Genomic DNA, 15,933 nt, shown 5'->3' with positions numbered 1-15,933 from the left:
TTGACTCGTTTGACTCTGTGGTCTATTCGGGTTCGGTCGTGGAACGAGTACCCGAAATGTCACGAAACTTGTTTATTACAAATTCTGGTTATAAATACAGGAACTGATTGGTGCCATTCCTATCGGCTGCACGCAGTGAGTCGAGTCATGCCTCCTCGCGCGAAGTAGCTCCCACCAAGGGCGTGAACAAACACACCACCCGAAGCGGCCACATGCCCGTACGGGTTTAAGCATCCCCCTCGCGAACTCTAAGCAATATATTTCATAAAATACATTTAAATTTGATATGAATATAAAATATGTATTTAGTTATACGCTAATGATCATCAGTATAAATATTTTAGGAATACTTTACCAGATGTTGGCTCCTTCTGGTTTGGAAATAGATATAAGTATAATAGTTATAATTCTAAGGGAGCCATTACAAATTTGTAAAGATGCACATTACTAATTAACTAATTTAAAGTAATAGAGATTTTTTTTATAAAAAGGTTTAAAATGAAAGTCTGAATGAATTAATAATTTTATTTTCTTTTTGGTCTAAGCTTGTTTGTATACTAGATACACTGTACTGACATTTTTTTAATATTCTATAAAAAATAAGTATGATATGTCATATTAGGATTATTTTAACGGAAATCTTGCAAGTACGAATAGCCAATGTTAGCAATTTACTTAAGGTATCTACTACAGGTTGTTCACTTGTTCAATGTTTCATTTACCACCTTGCAACGGTTAGATGCTGCCATTACTGCTCCAATAATCGCTGAGCGGAAACCTAAAATAGAAATTTCACACTATCATTATATTATATTGTATATTTTCAGGGACATCGCTTTAAACCTAAAGTATTAAAGAACAGCTGTTAAAGTACAATGCAGAAGGCTTTTGAGCTATAACAGTTAAAAACTATACCGTTTTGTTCTAAATGGTATGTTCCTTCTGCAGTTGAACCGCCAGGCGAAGTCACATTATCTTTCAATGCAGCTGGATGACCTCCGTCCTTAAGCATTGATGCGGACCCTAAGGTCGTCTGTGTTGCAAGACGAAGAGCCAAATCCCTGGGTAGCCCACATCTGACTCCTCCGTCAGCTAGGGATTCTATCAGCATATACACCTGGTAAGATAGTAACATTAAAATAAAATAAAATAAAAAATATTGTATATACAGTATAATTTTCGAGCTATATTGGTTCAGTGGAACTGGTAACACTGGTGTACTTCAATCCGTAATGGTGCCAATGGACTTTGTATCCGGCTAATAAATAAATTAAAAAAAAAATCAATTCTTAATGTGTTTACACTGTCTGTACAGTCCATACAAGAAAGTAGAGTCTATGCGGAAAGCGAACCAGCGTACATATAATTAATTACATTTCATTTATTTGTAAAAAATATACATAGTTTTAATTCTTTCATATCTGTATAATACCTATTGCACTATTAGCACAGGTTTGTCAACATAACGAAAAAGGTACCTTACTGTAGCGATATCAAATCCATTTTTTCCGCCTAGATTTTTTATAACATCCGGTAAGTAACTTGGCACGATAAATATCGCGTATCTGTGGCAGAAATCACTCTTGCCTATTTTGCTAAATCTAACTTTACTCTGGATTTATTTCATTCTTTTATCAACATTTTGTTCAACTAAACGGAATGACTTCCAAAAATGTAACAACCATTGATACATTTTCGTTTTACAATATATTAACTCACATAAGCAGGTCCACTTCCACTTAAAGCTGTAACAGCGTCCATTTGGTACTCAGGCACTTCATCACAGGTGCCAACAGCTTTGAATAGCTCTGTTGTCACTTTAGCGTCTTCTGTTGTGGCTCTGGAACCTCTACTGAATGCTGCAGCACCTTGCTTTACAAGTGCTGGTGTGTTTGGCATTACTCTTATTACTCTGGCTTCTGGTGGGAGAACCTGAAATTTTTATTTTGGGATTTATTTATTTCTATTATTAGGAATAGGTTTTAAATGCTATCGTTTGCGTAAAATTTGTGTCGATACTAGTGATGCGGCCTGCGTATGGTATTTTAGTATCATGAATATTGTAAATTTTATAAAAATCCGAAACACAATACTATTTATTGATTACGAGTCAATCAGACGCCTCGTTATTTTGGCTTAAGAGATTTTTTAAGCCTGTAACTTATCAGCAAAAATTATCATTTCATTGAGTAACCTACTATCTACTATTACTAACATAATATATTCTATATACTATTATGGGAATATAATTCTCTCTAAGAGCTTTCGAATTTGAAGATTTCTATTAGATTTCTCCGATTACGAGTAGGCAACCTCTCCACATCGTTTCGACAAAGGACGCAACTTAATATAATTAGCTACGTGATTTGTAAGAATATTTTTGCACGTAATCAATACATTAATCTTAGCTTAACTCTTAGCTCGCATAATCCTAAATACCACAAATGTAAAAATTTTAAGAATTTTAAACGATGGATTTGGTACACTCCACTATAACAAAACAGAATCATTACTTAATCCTCTATTATACATTTTTCCTTCATCTATGCATCCTTTTCAAACAACATATTCACTTTGGTTTCGGTTTGTTCGTCATTCACACACACACGATCACACCGCACGGTCATCATCACATATTTATGTCCTTTTCTTTTTTTTCTATACATATTATAATCCACCATTGTTTTAAAACCAACTGCGTTACTTAATTTGTTAACACATTGTTTATTAAAGAAGATTGAAGTTTCCCTGTCACAGCTCTTTGACTTACTAGGGAGTCCTCAATCTGAACTCGATGTATCATAGCGAAACAAATAAAAGAAATTAAATTTTAATTTAATGAAATTAATTTTAAGATTACCTTCTCTATGCTTGTAATAGAAACTCCCATTGCGACGGATATAAACAATTTGTTTTTAGACGCCTGGAGATCTTTTATTTCCTGCAATGCTGGACCAACAACATCAGGCTTGACTGACACAATGACCACCTCAGATCTCTCCACCACTGACTTGTTTTCAAAAATGGCAGTTGCTCCTAAAGACTGAAATGTTCAAACATCTTAATTACAAATAAAGAAATATATATTAATTAAAAATGATTTTATATTTTTTATATTTTATAGGTTACCTTAAAAGCCTCAGCACTCGCTACATCTGCAGGATGGACACTGGCTGTGATTTCATCAGGTTTTGCTAAACCTAAAATTATAAATATTTATATACTTCGACTTAAGTCAGAAAATATGATTGTGTACTTACAAATTACATCGTAAGTTGAACTTTGATAAGAAATATTTTCGTAACAAGAAGAAATATATTGGAACAAATAGAACATAATTTTATTTTTAAAACATTACATTTATGGATTTACGAAGAATTAACTGTATTAAGTATTACTTTTTTCTCTGTTGGTGTAAATAAATTCCTTTTATACACGCACGGAGTTTTAATACTTTCAGCGCCATCTAGTTGATTTATGTATAACTACAGTACTTTATACTTTATTTGCCACTATAATATTTTAAGTATTCTTTGCCGATTCCCTAAATATTCTTTATGCCAATTTATATTTAGAATATGAATATCAATGTGAACGTTGAATAAACAGCAAAACTCTATCGCTACTAAGTACAATTAGAATGAGCGTGTCAGCAGAATAAAACATATGAAAACAGATTGTGATGTACGCCCGCAATATTTCACCAATACATTACAAAATTCATTTATTCATAACTTGCATAGATCGTAACAGGTTGGTATGATATTAGTATCATACCAACAAAATAGTATAATTACCTTTATTGTAAATTAAAGCGGCTTATATGACGTAGACAAAAGATAACCAGCGACAGTAAAGTTAATCCAGTAAACATTCATATCATTTATCTAACAATATAAGTAAATAATTTATAAAAGAGATAACGTTCCGTAGGCCTACTATGTTAACCTGACACCACTTCACCATAATTAACTCTTACGAAGTACCGATTACAATAATCATGACGTCTATAAAAAATTAAGCCCGAATTATGTCGGATTAGACGGTATGAAAAGTCATCATTCTAAAGATATTATCACAAGTCATCATAATTCAAAAATGGGTGTGAAAAGTCGTCATCATGAAAGTTAACATCGGAATTAAAGTCGGTAGTCACCTGTTAATCCCTCTTTTACGTAATTGAAAATACTTACCAGCGGAAATAAATCCATTTGCCAATGCAAAGGCTAACCTGCCGCCACCAATAAACCCGATCTTCATGGCTTCTTGAAGTGATACTGAAAATAATTATTTGGATAATTAAAATACGTACGAGATAGAATCATCTAAAAAAATATGTCAAAAATATATGGCAGGAACAAGCCATACTTAGAGCATAACACTAACTTTCTGAATCTTACTCTAATACTCAGTTGTACTGTTGTACCTGATAGGTACAATTGGATTTTTTAATTAAAGGAGAGGCATTCCCATGAACTTCTACTATTAACTACTAACTAATCTAGCTATTTTTTTACGATGTTTCCATTATGCTTACACATTATATTATATTATAGGTACCTACTATTATAACGACGCAAAATGAAAAACTTAATTCCCCTTTTAACTCAAAACTTAACCTACTCAATTATACGTAGTAAAAATTAAGTTCGTGTCGGAAATTCCGTAAGTTTCTACCTCATCTAGGATTAAAAATGCTACAAAAAAGGCTTTTTGCCATTTTCAATTATTTGTATATATTTTGTGTTTGTATCAATTATACATAAATACATATATGCATGGTAAAAATTCCATAAACTTTATTAGTCTATTTATTTAGTAGTGCAGCTAACTTTATCTCTATATACCATCTTTATTTTTTTTTTGATTATAGATGGTATCACCTATATTTTTAGTACAACAAAAAGGTTTTATACAAAAACCTTTCCTTTGAAATCTTATGGAATTTAACGAAACAAATGAATGACGCAACAATTTTAAAATATGTTAAATCACTCACACAAAAATCAACGATATTTTTTGGCAGCTCACGACTTTCCCGAAGTATCTCTCATTGGCGACTGAGAGGATTTCACGAGGTTATCAGCTTATCAGTGACACAATTGACAATACGTAATTAATGTTCAGTAAAAAGAATATAAGATGCTTTAAATTATAAACAACCTAATGCTTCTAAATTTGGTGTTTGATATATAAAAATAATATCCATGTTGTGCTAATCATCTTTTAAGTCTAACCCGTTTGTGCCAAACAACTAAAATTAATATTGTTTGACAGGGATTCATTTAAAATTTTAATAATATTTTATCGTTAATTTCCGATAACCACTTAGTCATAGGAGTTTCGCTGTACACTACTACTATACTTAAATATGTTTAAAAGCCTAATTTGAATCGGTTTATTATGTAAAGCAGAGCGAACCGGGAATTGACGTGAGGTGTGCATAAAAAGCTATAATGTAAAATAGTTGGTATCGAATTACTTATTAATTGATTGTTTTTTTAATGTATGTATATAAGGAGGTAATAGATTTGTTTTCATATAAATAGATTTTTTGTATATACGTAGACGACGCGTCCGTTCAGTTGACACTTCGCTTTCTAAAGACGCGGGAAAAGAACTTTTTAAATTTGATAACGTATGTGTCGTCCTGTCAATGTCATGTTCATTATATTAGATAATTTAGAATTTTGTCACTTCTGGTATTTTGAATAAATTCTGAACTTTCAGAAAATTTTAAAAAATCCGTATTTTTTGCGATAGCTTACTCTAAAGTCTGGATGGCTTACTACAAGTCATGCTATTTTGCAAAATTTCATTACGTAAAATTACTTGATTATCAAATCTTTATCATAGAGGCTTAGTTTATATTAACAATATTAATTTTCTGTTTAAAGTAGCTTGCTGAAAATATTTGTAAGCATCAAATACATATTCAGTTTTATAGTAATTATGGAGCATGTTGTTGACTGCTAGTTAATGTTTATTGATACATATATCATTGCAACCTTGCGGTCAATTTATATAACGTTACATAGAAGCTAGCATTTATCATAGCAATCTAATGAAATATTTAAGAAAACAATGGTACTCTTATAGTACTAAATATAAACCATAGACGTGTGTCTCTGTGGAGTAAGATGTAAAAACTTGAGAAAGTTCACGAATTAAAAAAAAATCCGCAAAGAATTGTAGCAAGAGGAGGAAGATTATGGTGTAATCCAAGGGTTGGTACCGGAGGCACAAACGCTCTTCGCCATTACAGTATTACGTGGCTTACAGCATTCTCTCAGAATCAGGATAAGATATTTTTAAAATGCATAACGTTTTTCCCAATAAGGGCCACTATGTACCTATAGTATAATAGTGCTAATAGTTAGCAATATTATTGTCGTAGTCAAGGACGGCAAGTTGATCAGGACTGACATAATATTTATATTTGCACATATAAATACACTGTACAAAGTGCATTATTTATTCATGCACAACACAAAGTCCTCTGTGCCCTCGTTATAATGCATCTTAGAGAACAAAGCAATTATTCGTAATAAGTTTAATAAAAAAGTTTAAAAATATCACTTTTAACTATACGTAATGTAATAAAATTATTTTTAGTTTATGGCAAACGCTAATGAGAGTTTTCTACTATTTTAATATACATATTTGAAATAATTTTGTTAGGTTTATTAAGGATGCACAATTGTAATATTCACAAAACTATCTTCTGTTTCGTTTTAAATTATTTATATGGATTCAGCGCTTAAAGGCCCTCAAATTGTTACAAAAAAAATTGGTCTTCTTGATAAGCTTTTCAGTTAAGTAATTTGGTAAATTTACTTACATTTCAGCATTTTGTGTTATTTAAAAAATACGCTGCTGAGCCGAGAACCAAACCAACACTTTTTCAGACACTTATAACGTTTTAAACTTCATAAATTTAGTTTTTTTCTGATTGCTTATCAAATCTATAGAAATAGTAATATGTGCGATACATGCATTGTAATTGTACGTGCGCGATGATAACTAGAATGCGTTAGAGTCCAGTTTCCTCCCATAGGTACTTGTATTAGTAGCGTCGGAAAAACACTCATTTAAGGAAAATTAAACATAGCTATTTTCGCTCACCGCATGACGCAAAAACCTAGTTTTTGAACATATTATTTGGACGTTCGTGAAACTAATTATTAAAATAAGGTGCTTCATTTGGGAAAAAAATAATTTTAAAAGTATACATTTATTTTGTAAACTAATCATCCAATAGTTTCATCCGAACTTTTTATAAATATTGTTTTATATTTTTATAAATTTTAATTTAATGAACACTTATGTGTTCTAATCATCGCGTTCAACTTCTTGTCTGTCAGTACATGGTTTAATAATATTTGCTAGAAATCACTCATAACGTTATCAATTCAATATGTGGAGTGGACATTGGGATGTGAACTCCAATGAGTTTGCTCGTTAGTCATAATAAATAATCAAACACACTTTTACTCTACGTTATCACGTTTTACGGCAATGATGTGCTTCTGTGTAAAACACGATTCTGTCTCTTTCAATTTTAAATATAATTACTAATTATATTTTTAACTTATAATAAGTATATACTTCTTGATCGAAGTAATATATATATTCCAGGTTTAAGCAATTGCTACTACAAAAATATCACAACGTTATTTTCATGCAACTTGTACAGACATAGGTTTTGTTTAACAAATCTTTGGACAAATATTTTTTAACAGATATGTAATTGATAAGGACAGAATGAACAAGTGAACGATTTATGATGTACTATTGATAAGGTGAGTGTTATCGAAAAAAATATCTCAGCTACTTTTAAAAAGCTGGGAATTCCTCAATTAATGAGATAAAATGACGTCTAGACTCTAGACACATTAAAAACACAATTAACTAAAAATTTATCAAGTCTAAAAACAAACAAAAATAGAAAAATAAACCGAAATATAGAGATAAAAAAAATGTATATTTTTATTAAATAAATGGTAGTAATTAGCTGAACTATATTTTAATAAAAATCTACTTCACGTAGTTTTTAATCTTTTAAATACATAACCCGAAAGCCACATCGCACAGTAACAGTAAAAATTACGTTATGTGTGGAAATTGCTTGTTATAAAAGGTCACATTGATTATATTGGTGGTTTTATTTTTTGTTAATCTTCTATTTTTGAGAGATTCGATGTGTCAATCAAATTCAACATGACAGAATTTGTTTGACACATCGAATCTTAAAACGAATTGCTGGCAACACTTTGATAATGTCATAACAATGTCAGGTGCCATAATATGTTAAGTGTCAGTTGTCAGTTTAAAAATCCTATTTTGAGATTCTTCTGTCTTCATTCGCGCTCGATGCGTCGATTAATTTGGTGTGTTGTGTTGTGTTAATAAATTTTTGCCTGGGAGTGTGCTAGCGATACAAATTTTTATGTAGCGCACTGAATTTGTATAAATAAAAATTAACCGCGCATGGTAGTGAATAAAATTCTCTTTTGATCATGGCGTTGGAGGGTGTGAAAAGTGAAAAAAGTGAGGAAAGTAATGCGAATGTGCAAGATGGGAAGACGAACGGTGTCGACAACAGGAGTAAACAGGTAAATATTTTTTTTATTTTTGTTAGCATGAAAGGATAAGTATAAAAATCTTATAAGGCAGGTCTTATGAAACATATATAGTCCTTTTTACTAGCATTTGTTAATTGTTACAAATCGCAGTGTAATACAAAATATCGTGATTGCAAAAGGAGTATTTTTGCGCAGCCGTCGTTGCTGTATTGCGGGGTTCGACCGTACTTCAGCATAGGTGTCATTAGGAACTAGTATGACCTAATTCATTACTTCTCGGTTCACAGAGACTTAACATTGTTCTTTTCTTAAGTATAAAAAACTAAATATTAATACCTTATAGTATAAATGATATCTATAAAATGCAATATCTTAAGAATATTCAGAATCAAAATGTATTTAACATCTAAAACTTAGGCTCTATATGTATAATAATACCAATTTATTTATATTCATTTTAAAAGTAAGAAATTTCCTTCATTTTTGGTTTATATAGAAAATTTGTACTGCTGCTGTTCTTATTCATATCAATCACTACCTTTGCTTTTAAAAGCAAGTGTCAATTGAAGCGACCTAATTGACTTGAACTAGTGCTCTAATTAGACTTATCATGTGCTCTCTGTCTCTATCAGAGAATTATGTAATGTCTTGTTATAGTGCTACATGAACTTCTGTGCGTTAAGAGTTATCCTAACTTGTGTTTTCTAGACGCTGTATTTACAAACAACTGAACTGGTATTACTATGAAAAATATACATTTATTTCAATAAGTGAATTCAAAATGGTAAATGTTTGTCTAAACTGATCAAATATAGCAACCAGTACTGTTGGGGATTTTAAATTTCAATGAAGTATAGCGGTTTATTTTGGTTATGTAATTTTCATTCTAAGAGGTCATACAAAAAAAAGTAAATATTAATCCTCATATCAAAATGTAACTGACTCTTGTTCCACCAGGATATCCATCTAGCATCTACTGGTAATATGCACTGTGTATTATCCATGTAGAGTTTTCATCACAAAAAATTGACACACAATTTATATACACATTTGTTTGTTGTGTATGGGAATATTTTTTTAATACCAATAAATTGTAAATACAGATATATAGTTTTATTTGATTGTTGGAACTTTAGACATCATAGTTGTTAAAATGATTATTGCACGATTTTTTATTACGTCAGATTATTTAGGGCGCTTAACAGCTGCCGCATTGTTGCACAAAACTACAATAGGACTATTGAAAAACCACCGTTATGCACTCCCTATGGGAATATCTATGAATTAATTTGATTCTCAGTAAAACTCTATTTAAATATTCGTACGTTATTTACGTGAATTTAGAATTTTCCGATTAAGATTCGGTTAGTTATCGAAATTGTGTTTGTCGAATTTTAATCTCCGCTACCACATTGACAAAAGGTGAATTCCGACCTACGAAACAAAAGAAATTTACGCAAATTTTGTCACAAAAATATTAAACTGAAAAGTCCCCCGTTAGACACTTCGTCCATATTTTTTCATTTAGAACGAGCATTATTATGAATAACCAATGAAGTCAATCATAATCAATCGCAAATACCTTACTACCAGACATCGGAGACCAAGACATTTAATACTCAAGGGCAAGTCGCTGATTTATTATGCAACTAGCTAGTATTATACATATTTTCTAATATAACCAATTGTAAGCATTCCTTTTGTCAATATGTATAAGAATCTGTAAGAGCCTCTATACGAGCATAATGTAAAACACACCATCGATATTTCAGTAAAACTACTACACGACGAAATTAAAGGCCGGAATTAAGAGGCTCAAATCAAAAACCGTCCAGAGCAAGGCAGCCTCAGTAATCAACAGGCTTGCTTAAATTCTCAAAAATATGGTATATACGTGGAATAGATACTATCTTTCTTACATACATTCCATCAGAGCAATCAGTCCATGATTTAAAATCGCTGGTTTGAGAGTTCGATTGATTTTTCGATGGTATGGTTTATTATGTATATGGTACAAAACGTACAATACAACCACGCCTCCACAGAAATAGTTACTTGCCAGATATACCAGAGACTATTAATAGAGCTTCCTCTAAAGATTAATTACTCAGAATCTTCTTAAAAATTATTTCTTTCTTTTAAAAAAATATAATTCCCTCACTACGTATCATATCTTTTTATAAGTTGTGTAATCCTTTAAAATATATTAGGAGAACTGGCCGATAATAACTGCAAGAATAAATGTTTATTTATCCAAACGGTAAATAAACCCTCCCTTTTAACCCTGGCCATATGACAGGTACTCGAGGGCTCGAAAGAGTCGGAAATTTGTTCACTTCAGACAGCACTGCAGTGGCTTCAAATTAATTGGATGGCTCGACTTACAGGGGGCATGTTACACACAATATGCCATGAGATTCGTTATTTACACAAAAAGCAAGGAAAATAAAGAACAACTTTAATCCAAAGCATTTTAAAAACCATCTTCCTAAGAGTAATTGACATAGCCAGAGGTGCTATGTACCTACTGTCTTATTTGCATTAAGTATTGTTATTAAAATTTCATTCGTACATTTGTTTTAATGCTGTAATGAAAATAGATAAATCCAATTTTTGAGGAATAACGGGGCACTTTGTTTTGTTGCTTTCATTTTTTTATATGTATACTAGCGACCCGCCCCGGCTTCGCACGGGTGCAATGCTACTAAATACACTACAGAAAAACTGTGTACAATACTTAGTACATTATTTTGATAAAACTCGTAGGGTTCAGCCTGCGTTTGCAAGCAAGCGGAAAAAATGTAATTATTTACGACATCACATTAGAAGCCTCAAAAATAACAGTACTTCTCCACTATTTAATGGATGTTATTATACATAAAAACCTTTCTCTTGAATCACTCTATCTATTTAAAAAAAACCGCATCAAAATCCGTTGCGTAGTTTCAAAGATTTAAGCATACAACGGGACATAGGGACAGAGAAAGCGACTTTGTTTTATACTATGTAGTGATTAATTGCAACAGATATAATATATATTTATAATACAATGTCTAGTTTTATTCTACCTCAAAGACGTAACATATACGTGCAGTTGTTTACATTAGCTTTCTTCAAAAGAAAATTTAATTTATGTAACTTTTGCTTCAAGAATCGGATGTCCTAAGGAGTTTCTACTATGTAGATGGATTTGCCGTTTAAAAGGATTCATAAGAGATTAACACAATCCTATTTAATCGCTGTGAGAGAGGGCCGGACCCTCTTCGCTGACGTCATTAGTAAGGACTTCGGAGGCTAAGAGCTATACATCTTTTAGTTGTTTTCGGTCTCTGTAATTTTTGTATCCTTTGTGCCTCTTTATACAAGTTTTACGGATATAAACGAATTTACTTTTGATTTTTGATTTGATTACTTGACATTAAAAATTGATGGGTGGATGGTTGGATTTTTGGCCCGTGAACCAATTCACTATCAACTTCGAACTTCTACTACAATGTAAAAGGAATACCGCAATGTTCAAAATAAAATTTGTTCTAATGATGTCTGCATAAATTGAACGTCATCGCAAGTGTGTAAACAAATCTATCATATACGTGTTATCTACAAAAAGTTTGATCAAGGTGTGGCCACACCTCCATAATTACAAACGACCTTCACCTTGTATCAGCCCACTGCATATTATATCGGGAAAATTCCAAATCACCGTTCACCCTCCTGGCCCCAAATATAAATACCATTTGTGTAGGAAGATTTTTTTTGTGTATGTACATATATATCTTTGCTACCGTACTGAATAAAAACAACTCCTATACTCTGTTAAATCAATATCAATGATTGATATAATTACTTAATTGCCTGAGATTGGCAGTAACAAAAAATCTCAAATCTCATCTAAGAACGCACATGTTCTCCATCTCTTTAATCGTAAAACCTCTAATCTCAAAAACGATTAGAATTTTGGTCCATGGGTATAGCTTACATTCTTCCGAAAAGTGTATCCTTAAAATTCCATCTCTTAACTCTTTATTTCTTGGCGAATTCTTTAAGGTCTCTGCAGTGAGGCTTAGCTGCCCTTTCTATCTTTAAATATATACATCGTATACCTACCTTTCGTACTAACTGATCTGAAATTATTGTATTTCTTTTAAATGTGTATTTTTTTGTCCCTTTCACTGTTGACCATATGTACGTGTATTTTAATTTCTTTGTTTTATTAGTTTAGTCAAATTAATTTTATGTCTTATGTGATTTTGCACTTAAGGTAAGGAAGACATCGCGTAAAAGCGACAAGGCCGCCACATGGTCTCCATTTTATTTAATTAATTCTTCATTACTGCAACGAAGTGTAAATAAATAAACATACGATATTGTATACGCGATTATTGCTAATGGGAAACGTAACTCAAACTTAATATCGGAACTCAGTTCAATGCAAGAACATCCAGCTTTACCCCGTATCCCAACTAATAATTAAAATATAATTATAAAACAATTAACTGTTCAACTTTTTACTGTTTCTCCATCAACATGCGACTGTATCATGTTATTACGAAACTTAACATGTTATTATGAAAAATAATTTTAGTACCCTGGGGAAACAATTACATTTCCATTTAGTAACTTGAAATTGCAATTGTTATGAATTAATGACATGTATGTATGATGTCCAAGTAGGTAATTACTATTGTATGTGACTCTAGTAATGTTTTGTAAAATAAATATTAGATCCTAATTAAATTTATTAAAAACGCAATATTTAAATTGATGCTATTTCGCGACGAAAGTGAAGTGGGTTTAATGTATAAAGATCATAATATCTATACTAATATTTAAAAAAAAATTGAGTTTCGTGTATCTCTGGAACTATTCAACCCATTTCGAAAGTTCTTTTACTAATGGACCGTCTTGTTTTGGGTTCCTGTAGGCATATACTAATCAGATAAAAGCAAAGACGGCCTTAACGATAAGTGATATATGATTGAGTTAAAGGAAAGTTGCAGAGCTTCATAATGCCTACACGAAAGTCGGAGACTCGCAGAATAATTCTTAAGGAAGGTTTTGATACGAAATAGTTTAATAATTTACCATTTATCTACTTTCCTATCTTTTTGCAAGCGCTTTTTACTTCAATTAAGTCATCCGACAGTCGATTCTTTTTACTAGATTTTACTCGTGTTTTTTTAGACTAGAAGTAATCACACTAAAATGTATTGTAATTGAGCTGGCGACCTTGAAATTAAAATCAATGAAAAGCATACAAATAGGGTAGCAATCATATCAATTGGTGGCCACGAGATTGTACAAGCAAAGTAATCAATTGTAGGGCCATTGTTGAATAACAATCTTTACTGATGTTCAATTGATAGAAACGTGGGAATTTAGTTTGCGCCTATAATGATATTGTGTCTTTTCTCTCATATACCATATGTTAACCTTTCCCTAACTTGGACAAGTTGTATCTGAATATTATAAATTACACATTCATGGATTCATTCATGATTTATTATATTATTACACCAATATTTTACAATCGACTACTTTTATTTCATATCTCTTGTATTGGCGTCCTCTACGCCATCCTCCATTTTTACGGATATCATGTATGATTTTCATCTCCATATCTCCGCCCATATAACGACATATTTTCGCTAAACAACTACCTAAATGGACCAAAGCTTTAATTGTAAAATAATGCTATATCTCCTCGTGTTCTAGTCTTAACTCTAATATAGACGCTAAACGCCTATCTTATGGCGTACTCTTATATGAAAAGAAACGTTTATTTGTATAGAGATCAAAAACCAACCAAAATCTAGTATTTCTTGACGTTATGTCCAGTGACGTAACTTGTTTTTCATCGATATGAATGATCCTCTTCGTGCATTTAATTTACTCATTAGCTTTAAATTACCAGCTTATAGTTTAATATTATTATTAGATTGTTGATCAAAAGTTCACGTTTTTAATTTTATCACCTCACCACTGCTCAAACCAGTGAACCATGTAACAGCATCAATAAAATGGTATAAAAAGGTTAAGTGTCACTTTCACAGTAAAGATTAACCTTTTCAATATGTATATTTTTATATTCTATATTTACCGTTTAAAATCCAAATTAAAATGTATTTGATTTACGTAAACATCAGAAGTTACATTTGGAATTAAAATTTGTTCAATTATTTACAATTAATTTTAAATTAAATGTAAAATTCTGACAATATAAATTATAATATATTTAAAATATATAAAGTATTTTATGTTAATATTCGAAACTAAATTACAAGTCCAATCTAATTAAAATACGCTAAATAAACCTTGTTCAATTTAAATTTCGAACAATGTAATTCTAAGGTTTCGCCGGAATTCCTTTCATTGTATTTTCAGTACTTTCATGTTATTCGAAAGCCAAAATTATGGACTAATTTTCTTTTAACTTGGTCTTTGTGGGTCTTCTTTATTTATTTGTTAATAACAAAGGGCTAGTCGAATTAATTAGTTTTGGGCTTAGAGATATAAAACCCGGCTTTACATTATATTTTAAGGCAAATTTGCATTTGTGTATACAAAATTTTTCTTTACCAAAGCTGTTCAAAGTGCATCGCAATTATGGCTTTTTTATTATTGAAATCAGCTATAAACAATTATGATTATTATATTGATGCCTGAGTAGTCATTGTTTTATATATATTTACAAATTGAGGAGTTATTTTTAATACAGATTGAATAGAGAAATGTAACTATAAATCATCACGATCCTCGCAGGATATATTACAGTACATTTTCTAAAGAAAGTCGAAACGTATAGACGCCGGACGTCGACACGTTTTGCAATCATTAAAATCTACTTAACGTTTATGTTAACTTTTACGAATGACACGAACTTTTACACGTCTTAGGGCCTGTTTCACAATGTATGGATAAAGTGCCAAATAGCTATGCAACACATAAATTATTCGAAAGATAAAAGTTTCAAATAAGATACTTCACATTTCATGACATATAGCGCTATCTGACAGTCGTGAAACACAAGAATACTATTTATCCTACCAATATGTAATAAATAGCTTATTTGGAACTTATCCGGACATTGTGAAACAGTCCCTTAGTATATTTTTGATATAACGCCATACCCTTTATAAGTGTCCTAATTTTTTTACCATGAATAATTATTATGTTTTTACGTTACCACATTCAATCTTATGCCACGTTTGATCAGTGTCTATTGTTATTGTGCTATTTTAGAAATGGAATAGATATAAACATTCTGGCATGGTAACTCATAAAAATATGAAGGAGGTATTAAGACACAAAAGGTTGATCACCTCGTTTATTAAAAAACAAACATTTT

General features: G+C 31.3%; 2 protein-coding genes across 5 annotated transcripts in view; one reads left to right on the top strand and one right to left on the bottom strand.

Moving 5' to 3' along the window:
- Positions 1 to 511: 511 nt before the first annotated feature.
- On the bottom strand, positions 512 to 7,026 carry LOC110998969 (pyrroline-5-carboxylate reductase). Of its 2 annotated transcripts, none has more exons than XM_022267792.2 (7): positions 6,842 to 7,026; positions 4,194 to 4,277; positions 3,130 to 3,200; positions 2,861 to 3,043; positions 1,720 to 1,932; positions 916 to 1,117; positions 512 to 778 (listed from the first exon to the last, which is right to left on the bottom strand). In XM_022267792.2, the coding sequence occupies exons 1-7, from the start codon at positions 6,849 to 6,851 to the stop codon at positions 699 to 701; spliced, it is 843 nt and encodes a 280-aa protein (XP_022123484.1). In that variant the 5' UTR covers positions 6,852 to 7,026; the 3' UTR covers positions 512 to 698. The 2 variants fall into 2 exon arrangements, with proteins under 2 accessions (XP_022123484.1, XP_022123485.1); XM_022267793.2 differs by lacking the exon at positions 6,842 to 7,026 and adding an exon at positions 5,000 to 5,130.
- A 1,351-nt stretch (positions 7,027 to 8,377) lies between these two features.
- The window catches only part of LOC110997549 (ankyrin-3), a 115,929-nt gene continuing 108,373 nt past the window's right edge, over positions 8,378 to 15,933 (top strand). For all 3 annotated transcript variants that reach the window (XM_045630630.1, XM_045630627.1, XM_045630628.1), the window contains exon 1: positions 8,378 to 8,615. In XM_045630630.1, coding sequence (XP_045486586.1) covers positions 8,520 to 8,615 — 96 coding nt within the window. In that variant the 5' untranslated portion in view covers positions 8,378 to 8,519. The remainder of the gene's footprint in view (positions 8,616 to 15,933) is intronic.

This window comes from Pieris rapae, chromosome 13 (genome assembly GCF_905147795.1).
Source record: "Pieris rapae chromosome 13, ilPieRapa1.1, whole genome shotgun sequence".
In the NCBI taxonomy this organism is placed as follows: domain Eukaryota; kingdom Metazoa; phylum Arthropoda; class Insecta; order Lepidoptera; family Pieridae; genus Pieris; species Pieris rapae.
The sequence above is the reverse complement of the archived record's forward strand: the minus strand, read 5'-3'. Positions and strand labels throughout refer to the sequence as shown.

Bases quoted from the DNA above. Each gene is read 5' to 3' on its own strand.
- LOC110998969 (XM_022267792.2), bottom strand. The intron at 3,201-4,193 runs GTAAGTATTTTC...TTATAATTTTAG, and splicing joins AAATGGATTTATTTCCGCTG to GTTTAGCAAAACCTGATGAA. The intron at 1,118-1,719 runs GTGAGTTAATAT...CTATCTTACCAG, and splicing joins GTGGAAGTGGACCTGCTTAT to GTGTATATGCTGATAGAATC.